This window comes from Nanorana parkeri, unplaced genomic scaffold, assembly GCF_000935625.1.
Source record: "Nanorana parkeri isolate BGI_ZX_2015 unplaced genomic scaffold, ASM93562v1 scaffold1058, whole genome shotgun sequence".
In the NCBI taxonomy this organism is placed as follows: domain Eukaryota; kingdom Metazoa; phylum Chordata; class Amphibia; order Anura; family Dicroglossidae; genus Nanorana; species Nanorana parkeri.
In genome coordinates this window covers 108,833-126,513 of record NW_017307326.1, presented here as the reverse complement: position 1 = coordinate 126,513, position 17,681 = coordinate 108,833, and the positions used below count along the sequence as shown (strand labels likewise).

At 41.9% G+C, this 17,681-nt stretch overlaps 1 protein-coding gene across 1 annotated transcript in view; it reads left to right on the top strand.

Annotated features, from left to right (window-relative positions):
* CRISPLD1 (cysteine rich secretory protein LCCL domain containing 1) overlaps positions 1-17,299 on the top strand; it is a 61,442-nt gene extending 44,143 nt beyond the window's left edge. The window contains exons 13-15 of the mRNA XM_018567530.1: positions 1,147-1,222; positions 8,488-8,621; positions 17,179-17,299. Coding sequence (XP_018423032.1) covers positions 1,147-1,222; positions 8,488-8,621; positions 17,179-17,230 — 262 coding nt within the window. The 3' untranslated portion in view covers positions 17,231-17,299. The remainder of the gene's footprint in view (positions 1-1,146; positions 1,223-8,487; positions 8,622-17,178) is intronic.
* Positions 17,300-17,681: the final 382 nt, after the last annotated feature.

The window sequence follows — 17,681 nt, the reverse complement described above, 5'->3', positions numbered from 1 at the left end:
CTGCAGCCCTGGTGCTGGCACTGCGGATTTGCTGTAGAAGAATATGCATTACATCAGTGGTTCATGTTCTAAACGTTTCCCAAGAAAACTGACATGTGGCTGTGCACAGGGAAAAGGAGCTCAACACACATTTGCCATTTCAGTATTCTACTTTCACATAGTTTAAATAAAAAATATATCCTGTTCCATGTAATTTTGGTGACCTAACGCTGCTCTTACTGCCCCTAAATCTACCACTTTTCCTAAATTGAATCTATACTGATTTTGTATATTGTATACATTCTTTGTAGTTTGTGGTTAGGATAAAAAATCACATAGAACATGCATGTAAAACACATGATGAATGTAATGCTATCTTCTATCCAGCCAGCAGGTAGAGCTCTAGTCTCTTTGTTACATTATTAGCACGGTTACTTTTCCTCTGTACTAAAAGAATCATTTGTTTACTGAAGTGGAATGAATCATCAGGGTTCTAGCAGATGAGCTGCAAAACAAGCCACTATGCTATGCTAACTCAGCCTGTAGAATCGGTCAAGTGCAAAGCTAGTGCTGGACTTAGATTTCCTTTTCAAACTTTGAAAAATAAGAGTACTGCTTGAGCCACTTCTACTGTCACTAGAAAAGGTTTTGGCTGGAGTTGGGCTTTAATGTTCACATCTTAAAACTAAGAGATAATTTGTTTACATACAGAAATCATTGCTGAATATGACATATTTTGATTTTGGCTTCTGTTTCCCATTACTATTGGAAAACCAACGACTTTACAGTATCTGTCCTTTTTCGTGTTTTGCAATGCAGTAGGTAATTTAATATGATGAACATTCCAGCAGTAATTATGAGACCCTTGAAAGGTTATTGACCAATATAAATAGTTACACAGACATGTCCATGTCACTGACTGACAAGTGTAGCCTCATGTATTAGCTCTTATTCTGTGTACTGTTACCAGGGGTGAGGAAAAAAAGTGCAGCATTGTGTATAGTTATAATAGCTCCCTAATTTTATAGTTCGAGGTTATGCAGCACTCGGTTTATAGGTTAATGACACGTGATTGTATCTACAATGATAATACTGGTTGCATAAGATAAAGTTAGATATGTCTGTTCATTTAATGACTTTCCATTCTACATCTTGTTATTGTCCTAGAGTGTACTGTCCACGTAATTGTGCTCAAGCAAGTCCGCACTATGCTCGAGTGTTTGGAACCCGGATTTATTCTGATGTAAGTACTTTTTTTAGTATATGCTTTTTATAAAATAAGTATGGGCATATAAATATTATAGAACATTTAAAGTATATGTAAACCCAACCACTACAATTTCATGTATGCTTTAACATGTTCCTGTAGTTTCAAAAGTCATTTTTTATGATGTTAAATTGGCAGCTTTCACTAAAATAACAGTTAGTAATCCTGTTCTGAATATATCCTTGTTCAGGGACTTTTAATAGGGTGACAATTCTCTGTCACTCTCTCCCAACTGTATTCCTCCACTGGACACAGGCTTCCAATTGACACTACAGGTGGCCATTTCAACACACATTAGACAGGCATGATCCATTGTTGTCACCATCTGGAAACCTGCTCTGAGAAATGTCATGCAGCCATCACTGGAGTCCATGCATGTGGAAATAGTTGCAAAGAAACAGCAAACGATCAAAAGATAAAATGCACTAAGGATGAAAAAAAGGAAAACAAGTATTCAAAAAATGTACATGTACACTGTTTATCCCTGCTAATTGTAATCAAGTTGATTTATATAAAGTATATCCAACATTGACTTGTGGGGAGGGGGTGGTATGGGGTCTGAGGAAAGATCCACTTTCTTTTAAAGCTTTAATATACACTATATTGTCAAAAGTATTGGGACACCCTTCCAAATCATTGGATTCAGGTGTTCCGTGAAATTTCCTTGCTACTAAGTATTCCACGGTCAACTGTTAGTGGTATTATAACAAAGTGGAAGCAACTGGGAACAACAGCAACTCAGCCACGAAGTGGTAGGCCAATGTAAAATGACAGAGCAGGGTCAGCACATGCTGAAGTGCACAGTGCGCAGATGTCGTCAACTGCCTGCAGAGTCAATAGTTACAGACCTCCAAACTCCGTGTGGCCGTCAGATTGGCACAAAAACAGTGTGTAGAGAGCTTCATGGAATGGGTTTCCATGGCCGAGCAGATGCATCCAAGCCTTACATCACTAAGTGCAATGCAAAGCGTCGGATGCAGTTGTATAAAGCACGGCACCACTGGACTATAGAGAAGTGGAGCCGTGTTCTCTGGAGTGACGAATCACGCTTCTCTGTCTGGCAATCCGATGGACGTGTCAGGGTTTGGTGGTTGCCAGGAGAACGGTACTGCCTGCATTATGCCAAGCGTAACATTTTTGGTGGAGGGGGGATTATAATGTGGGGTTGTTTTTCAGGGGTTGGGCTCGGCCCCTTAGTTCCAGTGAAGGGAACTCTTAAGGCATCAGCATACCAAGACATTTTGGACAATTTCATGCTCCCACCTTTGTGAGAACAGTTTGGGGGTGGCCCATTTCTGTTCCAACATGACTGCACACCAGTGCCAAAGCAAGGTCCATAGAGACATGGATGAGTGAGTTTGGGGTGGAGGAACTTGACTGGCCTGCACAGAGTCCTGACCTCAACCCGATAGAAAACCTTTGGGATGAATTAGAGATTAGGCTGCGAGCCCGTCCTTCTGGTCCAACATCATTACCTGACCTCACAAATGTGCTTCTGGAAGAATGGTCAAACATTCCCATAGACACACTCCTAAACCTTGTGGATGCCTTCCCAGAAGAGTTGAGGCTGTTATAGCTGCAAAGGGTGGGCCAACTCAATATTGAACCCTACTGACTAAGACTGGCATGCCATTAAAGTTCATGTGCATGTAATGGCAGGAGTCTCAATACTTTTGGTAATATAGTGTTTTTTTATATAAGTTATCAAAATGTTCCTTACATTGAATGTGATAAGGAACCATCTGAGGTTCTAACCCTTTCCAATCTAAAACAAAAAAAAAAGATTGGAATGGAGGAGTTCAGCTTTTAATGTGACCTCTGAGTGACAAAAATAGCATATTTAACACTCCATTTCTGATACCATTAAAGAAAGCTAAATCATTTTCTCTTTGCCATGCTCCTGCATAGATATTTGAAGTTCTATTCACTGTGGCCTCATCACAGGATCTCTGAAAGAATTATCACTAGATAGAGTCAGTGGAAGGAGCTGGGATTGTCCCTTATGTGGCTTACTGTACACCTGCTGTACACCTTGGGTGCCCTGTTTGAGTTAGTGCGGGCAGTGACAGGGAAGTAGAGAGCTCCCCTCTCATATGTCATATTTATAACAGTGTACTTTTTTGTAAGCCTTACACCCTGATACTGCGGACCAAGACAGCAGAACAGCAGTGCTGCCAGCTATGTTGAAATTGTTTTAATTCTTTGAATGTTCTCAATAAAATGTTTTGTGAAACCAGTAAAATTCCAGCTTCTTGCCCCTCTATGGCAGGCACGGTGTAGAAATAATAAGCTAGGCAAATACCACTATGCTGTCTCCCTGCAGTGCTGTCAGGATACAGGCAACTACATGATCCTTGCAGCACTGAACAAAGCAGCAGAAAAGTAGTGTTGCTGCTCCTTGCTCACCTTACCTCGCCAGTATGGCAGGTACATTGTGAGGATGAGCAGAAGGGCACAGGACTGTCAGCATGACTGCCACAGCAAACTGAAAGAAGGGAGAGGTGCCAGGTACATAGCTGTCCCGCTGCCTTGTTCAGCACTGGCAGGATACAGAAAAATACATGATTCTAGCAGGACTGAGCAAGGCGGCAGAACAGCAATGCTGACACTTTCTGATCACCTTTTCCTTCCTCCCCTTTATGACAGGCACATTGTGGGGGTAATCATGAAGGCATAACACTGCTTTCAACTTTACAGGCTTAGCGGGCTGAAGGTCAGAGAGGGGATTGGCCAGCAACAATAAAATTGTACTACTGCCAGGCAAAGGACCCCTGACAGCTTAGAGCCAGGCAGCAGAGCACCAGACTTGCCAATCACTTACTTCTCCTTACTTTTGCCCACCTTTAGATAAGATGTGGAGTGTTTTTTAAAGCAGGATAATTCTAGGGTGGGAGATACAGTTCAAATGCTGCCAGCACCTAACGCTCCTTCTAACAACATGTAACATCAGTGCTAAACTAGGAAAGGTACAATGAGCCCAACAGGCATGCAACACAGAAAAAGCAGTTGGGGGGTTGAGTTTGCCTACACAGGATTTGCCTACCTTCTGGTAGGGCAACCTAATGCCTGTCATACAGTACCAACTATAGCCTGCTTGTATCAACATTATATGTAACATCATAATGCTTAGCACAAAGGATTTGGTTTGGATGTGAGTGTGGTGAAGCATCCAGGACACTTTTGCAGTAAGAAAAAATAAAACAATTAATTAAAAGTTTAAAGTAAATGTAAACCCAATCACAGAAATCTCATATAAACTTTAACATGGTCATTTATTTCCAAAAGTAATTCTAAATCTCTGTAGTCTACAGTTTTCATTAAAATATCTGGTACTCTTGCTATGAAGGTCTTGGTCAGGCACTTGCTGAGAGAGACTGCAGGAGTTATGCAGTGAGATGCAGCAAAAACACAAGGATGGAAATAAGGTGAAAACAGTATTTTCTAAAACAAAAAGAATGGTATTGCTTTATGATTACAGTACTTTAGAAAACTGTCATCCAGTTAAGGTCTACTTTAAGTTGATTTTATTCTGCAGCTTGATTTAGTCACTGAATATCTTCCTTGAATAATGTGTACAGTGCTGTTTTCACACTTAAGTACAGTGGTCTTAGAATATCTTTGACAGCCTTATAAGAGATTACTGTCCAAGACACCTGTTGTGTTGTAATAACAAACTGTCCTAATAAAAGAGCTCGCTTAGGCTATTTGATACCAACACTGGTCTGAAACTGGTGGTTCGCCAGAGCCATCCCAGCAAGTGTATGAGAAGACGGCAGAAAATTAAACCTTCTTGACCTAGAGTTGGTGACTTCTGACCTCACTGACATGTGAGCTTAGACATGAGTCTAGACCTGTAAAACTTTTGTTAGATAACATATCCTGGATCACTTTTAGAATGTACACAATAAAGTATGTCAGGACAAGTGTAAACAGTATTTTGGCTTGCACATGATTGGATGATGGAAGTCAGCAAAGCTTCCCCTTATTCACGAAGCTAAGGGAAAATTTCCTTGCAAAGTGTTCAGCCTTTTTGCCTTTAGTAAATCAATCTCAGTGCGTGCAAAGAACAAATAAGAAAAGTTCATTTTTAGCGTTTACACTCATTTTAACTTTGGTTAACCCCTTAAGGACCAATGCCTTTTTTATTTTTTTGCACCCACATTATAATCCACATTTTAGGCCTGAAATTACTTAAAACCCTCAAACATTATATATTTTCTGAAAGCCAATACCCTATATAATAAAATGGTGGCAGTTTCAAATGTGTATGTTGCAGGAGGTTAGCGCAACGTATTATCCAACCCACAAATGTAGTGAAAAATGCACTTAAGTTAAATTTAGTGCCCCAAAACACAATTTAAAACCATTTTTTTAAATAAAAGATGAGGTTACAACGAGTAAATAGATACCCAACATGCACAGGTTTAAAATTGTGTGCGTCCATGAAACTGCGACAGAATTCAGTACCCCAAAAAGTCCATACATGACGCTTTAAAAGCCCCTACAGGTCATCAGTTTAGAGATAAGCGTAAATATTGGCCCTAGAATTATTGTTCTCACTACAGCATGCACAGCGATATCCAACATGTGTAGCGCAATCGTCGTTTTCGTACGTAGACGCACTCGACACATGTTTACATGATGACGTGCATGCTCGCAGGGGCGGTGAACTTAAAACAAAATATTTTAATTTTTCCTTTTTAATTATTTATTCTTATTTTTAAAACTTTTTTTTTACTTTACTTTAATTGCTATCACATAGGGGGGCTTATATGCCCCCCATGTGATAGCAGATTGGTTGTGACAGGTACTATTTAAGATGATGCTGGGGGTGTCACCTTTACACTCTAAATAAGCAATTAAAGTGCAGATTGCACTTCAATAGCTTATAGCTGGGCTTCAGGAGCCCGGCAATGACAGCTATGGGACCGGAAGTGATGCAAAACACATCGCTCACGGTCTCATAGTACAGGGAGGGGATCGGCGAACGGATGCTACCAGATGTTACCGGATCGTAGAAGCGATCTGGCGGCGCCCGAGGTGCCAGAATTGCTTCTACTGTAAAGCCGGTCCACAAAACAAAACAGACTGTGTAACCCCTTCAGACTTCATGACGGGATTATCCCGTCATAGGTCGTGAAGGGGTTAAGTTTTTGGTTAAACTTGGTTAATTTTTTTTTTAGTTGATTTATTAAATAAGTGTGTTCATTTTTATGTTGTGTGATATGTGTACTTTAACAGTAATGTTGTTATATTGTTCTAATTCCTTCTAAAAGGTAAGGGAATGTATTACATTCTATTGAGACTGGTCTATTAAAGTGCATGAAATAAGAACTGCTCTTTGCAAGGTCCTTTATTTTCATTATCTAAGCTGAGTAACTGCTATGATTTTCAAAGATATATTTCTGATATTTCATATATGATTCCCACTATTAAACATTCCTACAAAAAGAATAGGAAATTTTAGAGTGACACAAAACTCAGAAGTTAAATCTTAAAAATGCATTCAAGAACCTTATTTATTAACGGAAATGTAGCTTATTTGTGTATCACTCGGCTATAAATCCTCAAATCATCTCTGAATTGGTGGTGACACTGTCCTTCCTTCTGGAGGGTGGCTACTTTTGTTCCCCATGGTCCCTGTGTGTGTTAAAAAGTAGGCACCACTTTAAGCTCGCTCCCGTGATGGACTACAATCTCACATTTAGTTAACTAATTTGTATTTAAGTTATAGTCCATCCCAGGAGTGAGCTTGTAGTGGTGGCTACTTTACAACACACACAGGGACCATGGAGAACTAAAGTAGCCACCCTCCAGAAGGAAGGACAGTCTTGGCACTTGGTTATTGGCTGCTTTCACACATATGGGCCCGTTCACACATTTTACATCTTAATGTAAAGGGTTTAATTAATGTAATAAAACGTGTTATTTTGTTTGTTGCATTATATTTTGTTCTATGTTTATTGTGCTTTTCTAAATGAATGCCGCACTGGGTTTAAATTAATTGTGGTCAAGCACCTGGACTTGATAGTTTATGCCTGCACTGGGTGGGACTTTCCAGGAAAAAATCCTTGGGTTAGTTAGTGGACCAGAGAGAGGTGAGCTCTACCCTACCCCATACAACACATACCAGAGCTGTTAATTAAAGTGTCTTTGAAAACTTTTGGAGAGCTGTGTGTAATGTGTGACCTGGCAGGAGGATTGTCTTAAAAAGTGCATGATTAAAGATCTTGATCCTGTGAAAGACAGGGATATGAGCATTTCGAATCCTTCCCTTTAGAAAGGGGCCCATGTTTCTTCTATGTTATCAGAGCATTCAGGAAAGCTCAAAAAATATACACTTTCTTGTCTGTCTGTAGTAAAAAAATCAACAGATGACAACCAAGCAAAAGTAAAATATCTCTAGAAGCATTATAGTTCAGTCATACCAGTAATATGTGTTAAAGGTTCAGGCAGTGAGTAGAATACATCTCTGTCACAGAAAAAGAAAACTGCTACATTTGGACCTGTCACCCTATAGTTCATCTTGAAGTGACTGAACAGACTAACATTTTAGTTAGGTAATTCAGAAGACAGCTAAAGTCAACTCAGCACAGGGTGAGAGTTTGTTTTGGATCTACAAAAAACAGAATGAGATGCATTAACAATATAAAAAACATAAATGACAAGTTGACTTCATGACCAAAACAGCTTCAGTCTTCCCGCGATCGTACGAGAATCGAGCAGTGTGAACGAAGACGTGCGACCGTTTCTACTGTACGGTTGCATGTCTTTTGTCTAAGGAGCACGCTAGAAAACCAGCCGAAAATCATACGATTTTCGGCTGGTTTGAACGGTGCTCGGGTGCCTGTCCAAGATGGGCAGATCGTACGTTTTTTTAATCACTTTACAACCATCGCAAGACTAAGGTCTTGCGATGGTTGTACAGTGTATTGCCACCTTTACAAGCATACCATGAATCATAGCTGTTAATTAATGTGTTTTCCTACTTGCAGACTCCTGCACTTAGGACAATTCATCTGGCTCTGTTTCTTCTTTATTTTTTTGTACTTTAACCTTGTATTAACTCAGGACAAAACACATGTCCAGTTAATCCCCTCCTAGTAGACTGTAAGCTCTCTAGTCCTCTAGTATGGAACTGTACTGTCTCCCCATATTTTGTAAAGTGATGTGAGAACTGTTGGTGCTCTATAAATTCTGTATACTATTAATAATCAAAATCTTGCTTCTTTCTACCATAGATATCAAGCATCTGCAAAGCAGCTCTACATGCTGGTGTGGTTCGTAATCATCAAGGAGGCTACGTGGATGTTATGCCGATCGATAAGAAGAGACACTACTTTGGATCAATCCAGAATGGTATTACTTCAGAAAGGTGAGTTTATGTGATCAAGTAGAGCCTTCTTAAAATAGAATGGGGGGGATTTGTCAAAACTGGAGCAGATTTTCACTGCAACCAATCAGCTTCTCTGTCTCGTTTTCAAATCTTAACTGAGCAAACTGAAGAGAGATGCTGATTGGTTGACATGGACAAATGATCCAGATTTTGTCTGCTCCAGTTTTGATAAATTCCACCCCGATGTATCTTCCTGTTTAATTTCATTTTAAGAGAAAACTCTCTACCCCAACCTGTCCGTCTATCTCCCAAACTGACTGCCTTTAGGCGATCCCTTATGACTCATCTCTTCAGGGAAGCCTATCCCACCTCAATCTTACCACTGAACAATCCCTTTCTCAAACAATCATCCCCGCACAGCTACCTCCTCATGTATCACTTGCCCCTTCCTTTTAGATTGTAAGCCCTCAGTGGCAGGGCCCTCCTTACCATCTTGTCTTGAATTGTATTGTGACTGTAATGTCTTCCTTATATTGTAAAGCGCTGTGCAAACTATTGGCACTATATAAATCCTGTATAATAATAAGAGAACTATGGGGTAACCTTTCTTCCCATAGTTCTTTTTATGGTCATGGGAGGATCTCCCGTGACCCAAAACGTAGTTTTTAGTGGGCTATTGCCCGCTATATGCTGAAAGTGCAACAGCCAGGACGGATCAAGACTACTATCGAGATCCATCCCGCTGGCTGATTGACAGCGTGCTCTGCCTATTTATAGGCAGAGCCAGCTATGCCAGCCCCCTCCCCAGTCCATTCCTCCAGTCAGCGCTGAAGGTTCAGAGAGGAGAAAGGGGGAAGGAGCGGTGACTGACAGTCACCACTCTCTGCAGGAAGATAATTTGGAAGTGAGTGAGTGACGGTATGTTTTCGCTCACTTCCTGAGCAATAGAGGTGACATGTGACAGTTTCAATGTCAGACTTCGGCTCTAACTATGGGATGAGTGTAATTCACTCACCTCATAGTTCTCCTCTAAATTCTACAGATAAGGGGTTTATTCCTCACTTCAGAATACTGGGTGCAGTCATGCAGATTTTTCTTTTATGCTGCTGGGTCAAATGTGCATCCACTGGTGAGCCACTGGTTTGCAGCATAGATACAGCCTAATATTATAGAACATTTAATTTCAAACTTCAGTTTGATGTCCATCACCATTGCAGTGCATGGAAACAATGCACTATCAATGCATTTATGAATCAGGGAGAAAGATCTGGATGCACAGTTGGCCTAGGGGTATAATGGAATAATTTGCATGACTCCACCACTGTCCTAAAGTGAGGAATAATTCCCTTAGTTTTGGGATTTATTGATGGAAGTAAGACATGCAGATACATTAAGAAAGCTCAACTGTGCTTCACGCTGGTTCAGTGGAGGGGGTTTGGTTACTGTTAGCCCACCTAGCTATAACATATCTGGTTATGCTTTCTCATTTGATAAAAAGTCATTTATTTCATAATCTGCAAAAGAGGTTGTGCCTTTGTGTTTTTTATCAAAGAAAATGTGTATGCTGAACCAACTCTTAAAAAAATGTTAGCTGCTTGGCTGTGTCTGGCTTCAGTACTGTCTGTGCCACTGACCAGGAAAGCATGCAATTTAGGAAAGTATCCAGACATTGGTAGTTCTAAAACAGGTTGTACAGTCAGTTTTTACTATCATCTGGTATTTCATCCTGTCTACATTGAAAATGTTGTTACAAGTAATGACTGCTTTCTTTCCCTCAAATGAATGTCCATTAAAACGAAGGGGTCCACTTTTAGTTTGAAGTTAAAACCACTATAGAGGTGACTTCCATTCAAAGTTGGTTAAATAATATAGCTGTGCAGACATTTAAAAGAATGATATGACTTTGTATTTAAAATCTCACTTTATGGTGACAGATTATAAAACCTGTGCTGAAAGCTCTATCTGTGACCTGCTTGTGAAAAGATGCACACGCAGATCACAAGTATTTAATGAGTCTGTGTAGCAGGTGGGATCCAGGATGGGTTGTTCCCTGCTACAATGGCGCGTGACCTCTCAATAAAAAGCCCAAGGTCATGGGGGAAGTCTAAGGGAATGATTACACACACATATCATAGAATTTTCACTTTTACGCAATTTAACAGCCTTTGAACGTGGGATGATTGTTGGCGCTCGGGGCCATGGAGCGAGCATCAGCAAAACAGCAGAATTTGTTAAATGTTCAAGAGCAGGTTATATATCTTAAAGTGTCAGCTGTCCGTGCTCCTTATTTGTTTAATAATGCACTCAGCAAATGTACCCAGAAGTTTTTGCTCTTAATCAAAGAAGGGAAGGTCCGTTCTGGGTTTAGTCAAGATTTACGGCTTCTCTCCTCTCCTCCCCTGTGAACACACAGAACGGACCTTCCCTGCTTTGATTAAGAGCAAAAACTTCTGGGTACGTCTGGTGAATGCATTCTTAAACAAATAAGGAGCAGGGACACTGAGATATATAACCGAAAGGAAACAGTTTAATCAAGTGGAAAAGGAGCGGACACTTGTAACAATAGCCAGCCTGCTATTGGATATTTTAAATTGCAATAGCCAATAGCAGGTTGGCTATTGCACCCGCTCACTGCCTGCTGTATTTACATTCAGCTGCCTCAGCAGCTGAATCCAGTGAAGTGGAAAGGTGACACTAGGGGTCTAAAAGACCCCTAATGTCACCTTAAAGAGAACCTGTCACCTCCAATGTGTCATCACATTGTCTGACTGGCTCTTTAACAATGCAATAACACATTATTCTCCTGGTAAAGTTATCATTTAAATGTTCTCTATTTTATATAATATAAATACATTACAGAAAGGTCAGAATGCACCATTTTTCCTCAAAACAGCTATGTGTAGTGTACTGCTAATTGTTAAATTAGGACCTTTGCAAGTGCCAACAACTGTAATGATTTTAAAGGAGTAAAATTAAAATGTAGTTTATTTGTTCCTAATCATTACCAATGAAAGACAGCAATTCACACAAATGCATGTTTGTGTGCAGGGGAGGTGAATAGTCCCACCATTGTTACTTTTTAAATTGTGTAACTGATGGTATTAAGTGAATTCAGGAGAAGCTGTGGTACCATAAATGCTTGTCTCCTGTAATCCCATAAATCACAGCCTAACAAGCTGCTTACAGGGCAAGGCAGCTCTACGGATCACTTCTCCCTCTGTGTCTAATGTAATATTTGATACGATACTTTCCTCTAAGCATCTGTAGACTATTTTGCCATAGGCATGCAATGAGTGAAGAAATCCAGTCATTCACTGTAGTTCAGTCTCCATCTAGACTTTGCATCCTATAAGTATTCTAAGCCGATCAGTTAAGCCATAATACTAGGTGCAAATAACATTCTGTAAGAATATATACACAATTTATGTAGCAGGTTTATATAAGAAACATACTGGGGTCTATTCACGAAGCTGCCGAGGGCAGCCGAGTGAATGACCGATCTGAAGTGAAGTGAGCCGAACACTGTTCGGCTATTCACTTCAGGCTGGTACGGCTAATTTCAGCCGTACATCGGCTGAAATCAGCCGTACATCGGCTTGCTTCGTGTGGCTTCGGGTCGGCCGAACATGCTCAGCATGTTTGGCCGACCCGAAGGGCAGAAGGAGTTCGACTCAGCCGATCTAACATCTGGATCGGCTGATTCGGCCATGATTGGGAGCTGTACGGGCTATTGTGAATAGCCCTTGCAGCACCGGGGGTCCTGGAGCCGAAGCTAGCCGAAGGATCGGCCGAAGCTACGGCCAGATCCTTTTGGCAGCTTCGTGAATAGACCCCACTGTTTTTTATATCTTATTAAATTGCATCTAATTACACACTCACTTTGCAGAGTTAAGGTTATTTTTTTGTAATGGAAATACTTTGAAATTGTTAAAATTGATGTCATCATTCCCACAGGACATAGGAGATACTTTCATTGTTTGCCAAGAGCAGGCAGGTAATAGGATGGTTCTCTCCGCACCCTAATCCCCCCTCTCTCCTGCAGACACTTTATAGGCTCCATTCACACTTGTGAACACACATTTCTCCTCGAGACTCATGTGATCAGCTGTGGGCGGGAGGTGCTGTACAATACAATGACCACTGGCACCCTTCACATACATGTAATCATACATGCTATAGTTACTTGCATGCAACCACAGCTGGACGCAGACTGCGCAGGGGCAATTGTTCACATACGATTTCATGTGAACAGTCTGAGACTGGCTGTGGGTGGTGGCAGTTATCAGTGTATTGTATAGCACTTCCTACCCACAGTGGATTGCATGAGTCTCATAGTGCAATATGTGCGACCAATGTGATCTGGCCCCACTGGCAATTGTGGATGGGTGGATGCTGAATGCAGAGAAGAAGGCCGAACTCAAGGCAGGGCTGGGAGAAGCCATATTGTTTTTTTGCAGTGATGGTTTTTGCCCGTTATGCAAATGTAGAAGCATTATGATATACTAAAAATATCCACAATTGATCACTCTCCCAAATAGAGGCACAAAAGCACTTGCTCTAAATAGTGCCTCTTCCCCCTATGAAGATACAGCACATATATGTGATTGGAACCCATGTATATACTGACTAGGTTTATGTATATATATTAACTACCAAGGGCTGTAGGCTGTTAATAGGCAGAAGGAATTTAATGTAATGACTGTATGTATATTTGTGCGTGACAATTGCACTAATATACTTGTGGCTCGGGGTTAACACTTATGGTACTGAAAATTAACCCCGAGCCACACTCGGGAATACCGCCAAGGAGGTTAGTAAGTGCATTTAAACATAGTTTTGGGCTATACTCGTCTTATACGAGTAAAGCCCAAAACCTATATTTTTACACAAAAAGTGGGGGGTCGTCTTATACGCCCAGCCGTCTTATACGCCGGCAAATACGGTATGTGTATATTAAATCTTTTTCTATTGGAAAAATCATGTTTTAAACAAAAAAATATATATGAAGTAGTTTTGATACCTCATATGAAACCCCATGTGCATGGCCTCATGTCCTAGTTACATGTGCCAGGAAGTAAAAGGAGATCTAGTAACCTACCCTTAGTTAAAATAGCCACTGTCAGCAGACTGGGGAAGAAAAGAAAAAGAAAAAGTCTGCAATTATCTATAAGTATCTGTTTGTAGGTTGTCATTACTAAACATTTCTAAAGGTGCCTTTATTGCTATTTGGAAGATATGGGGAAAGTTCCTCTTTAAGCGTTAATGCCATTCTAAGGCAAGTACGGTATGTACAGGAGACAAGTGACCTGGCTGGCAATCTCTTTCCCTGTTCTAAAGATTCCAAATGCAGAATATCAGTAGGGGACGTAACATTGGAAGGGAGGGGGGTATCTTAAAGTGATGTCGGTTTGTAGAAAATTATAGCACATATACGAAAGCAGGTGCAGAACTTAGTTTTTCAAGAGGTTCAACAAACTGCTCGGAGTAGTATGCACTTACATACACATTTCCCTGTGGTGATTACCTTCCAACAACTAAGTGTAGAAAGCCACCCGCACTTCAAATAATATGCTTCACTGCTTTATTGTGAAAGCATCATAATATAAGATCAAAAGTTTAGCGGCATCACCAGCTTTCTCCAGGCACGGTAGCAGTTACAGTTAAATGGTGAAAAAACTATTTGGAGTGCTGGTGACTTTCTAGAAGTTTTTGGATTCTTCAGAGCCACATTCCATTGTGTCATTTCTAGCACTCACCATTTTTATAAGGTCACAGGTTGAAGGCAGTGCAGCTCACTCATGCATTATTTGCCTTTCCAACACCTGGTGCACTGTGCTTTTTCTGTCCTTCTGCTAGGCATGTACCACAGACAGTTGGCCTTCAACCTTAAAGTGACACTAAACTCAGGAGTTAAATCTTAAAAATGCATTCAAGTACCCTAACTATTAACAGAAATGTATATTATTTGTGTATCACTCAGCTGTAGATCCTCAAATCATCTCTGAATTGGTGCTGACACTGTCCTTCCTTCTGGAGGGTGGCTACTTTTGTTCCCATGGTTTCTGTGTGTGTTGTACAGTAACAACCACTTCAAGCTCTCTCCAGTGATGGACTGCAATCTTGCGGTTAGTTCACTAATTTGTATTAAAGTCACTGGCGGAACTACCAGGGTCGCAGAGAGTGATCTCTCTGAGACTTCGGAGCGATGAGTCATCTGCAGCGTCCTGTCGTTGGGAGGCGGGGCGTACCGCGTGTTGGAGTCCCGGCCGGGCTGAGCAGGCTGCAGCGCTGTTTGTGGAGGTAAGATGGTCTAGTGTTGTGTTCGTTCTCCCCCTCCTCTGCACCCCTCCTGACACCCTCTGCGCCCCTCCTGACACCCTTTGCGCCCCTCCTGAGACTCTCCGCACCCGTCCTGGGACATTCCGCATCCCTCATGACACCCTCCGCACCCCTCCCGAGGCATTCCGCACCCCTCCTGAGGCATTCCGCACCCCTCCCGAGGCATTCTGCACCCCTTCCGGGAGATTCCACACCTCTTCTGGGACATTCCGCACCCCTCCTGAGACCCTCCGCACCCTTCCTGAGACCTTCCGCACCCCTGCTGGGACATTCGCACCCCTCCTGAAACCCTCTGCACCCAGGACCGGATTTGTTCTCCGTGCTCCCCTCAAGGCCAGATTCTTCAAAGCGCCCCACTCCCCTCCAACCAGCCCCCCATGGAGAATGCCAACTGGATAGCGGGGGCGGCAGGGTTAGTTTGAATTTGTTTTGTTTATTTTTTTACTTTTTTTAATCCCTTTTTATGTATTTATTTACTTTTTAAATTTTTATTTACTTTATCATCTTTTACTTTTTAATTTTTTATAATTTTTGTATCTTATTTTTTATTTATGATTATTTTCTTATTTTTTTATATTTTTTTTACTATTTATTTTGTGTAAAGCAGGACTAAATGTAGAAGACAAATTACCGCCCGGCGCCCGGAACTCCATGTTCTGGGTGTTGGGAGACTTCAAACCGCTGCCGCCCCTCTGCTCCCTGCCGCCCTGAGGCCAGGCCTCGGAGGACTTGTGGGGAATCCGCCCCTGCCTGCACCCCTCCTGAGACCCTCTGCGCCCTTCCTGTGACTCTCTGCACCCACTGGCGGAACGACCAGGGTCGCAATGGTCGCGACCGGGCCCTGGCATTCTGCCTGTTGGGGAGGGGGGCCCAGAGAGGAAGGAGCGGGCCCGAACACAATCATCCTGATTGTGTACGGCCTGGCCTGCTATGCAATGCCCGATTACTGCCAGGGCCAGCTTTGCACCTGAGGGCCCCGGGAATGAGGGGGAGGAGTCTAGGAGCGGTGTCAGGCAGAGGGGGAGAGAAAGGACCGACCTGGACACAGAGGGTGGGTGAGCTGTCAGCAGCCCTAACCCTGCAATCTGTCACCTGAGACCCTGCAGAGCCCTGGTGAGAGTACCGGTATCCCTGGTGGGACCGCCTGTATGCCTGGTGAGAGTGCCGCAGCCCTAGTGAGACTGCCCGCAGCCCTAGTGAGACCGCCCGTAGCCCTGGTGAGACCGCCCGCAGCACTTGCTGAGACCTCCCGCAGCCCTGCTGAGACCTCACGCAGCCCTGCTGAGACCTCACGCAGCCCTGCTGAGACCTCCCGCATCCCTGCTGAGACCTCCCGCAGCCCTGGTGAGACCGCCCGCAGCCCTGGTGATATCGTCTGTATCCCTGGTGAGACCACTCACACCCGCATATTAACCACTATGGGAAAGAGTGTTGCGTGTCTGCCTGCTGGGAGCTACTTTAAATTGTTATTAAACCGTCAGGTGTTGTTGCATATATGTACGGCTACCAAGCAGTAGATATATGCAAACACTTTTTTTTTTAAACCCTTTTGAAACCGGTTTGAAAGAAAAAAGGTATCAAAATCATGTTAGCTTAGAGCGGTGGTTACTTTACAACACACACAGGGACCATGGGGAAGAAAAGTAGCCACCCTCCAGAAGGATGGACAGTGTCAGCACAAATTCAGAGATGATTTGAGGATCTACAGCTGATTGATGCACAAATAAGATACATTTACGTTAAAAGTTAGGGTACTTGAATGCAATCTTAAGATTTAGCTCTTGAGTTTAGTGTCACTTTAAGCTTCTTGCTGGGCTTTACCAACCCCCTGTAGCTGAAAGCCCAGCAACTGTTCCTGCAATGTCAGATGACAAATATATCTTTATAAAGGTGACGTATGCTGGCCCTTAGATGGCTCTAACAGTGACCACAGGGCTTCCCAGCTGCCATTTCCAGGTATGTAAGTATGTGTGTATCCCACTAGCAAAACTATGCGTACAGAGTCAGACAGGAGTATAAAAACCTAATACACAGTTGTCACATGCAACTGTAAATTTAGATGGGCTTATGTTTCTACCCTTTTCATTTCATCATATAAACAACCATGTTATTTACTCTGGTTGGAGGTGTCTGCTGATATCTGAATTTGTCCATGAACATCCTAATCATCACCCATGCTTTGTAAAATCTGCAACTTTGCGTATCCTAGTAGATATGAATTCCTTTACTTAGGGCGTCTTCTTTTTTGTTTCTGCAGTTTACATAACCCACTGGGCAGCAAGGCTTTCAGAATATTTGCAGTCATCTGAAACTTTTGAAGAAAAGCACTTGGGAAGCTCAGCAATCAAGGAGTAACTGTTTCAAAGTTTGTATAAAGATGTATTGTTGTTGTACAGTATATAGTACCCATTTTAATATAATACAATATGTATGTGGATCCTAGAAAATGTTGGCGGTATGGAATACAGATCATTTTAAAAAGAAAACTAATGTATTTTATTCCTGCTGTACAGTTTCCCTTTTCAGCATTCAAGCTATATGGTTCCACTTGTGTGGTAAAAATTATATCGTTACATAACATACATTTAAAGCAACAGTTGGTAAAGAATAACTTCAGCTGATGATGCAATAGTACTAAATATTATTTGGGTTACCTTTCAGGCATAGATACATTTTTATATCTTAATAATGAGCGGCACCTCTGCTGCTGTTGCTGACGAAATACAAATGTGAAATTAACAGATAATTGCTTGGCAGTTA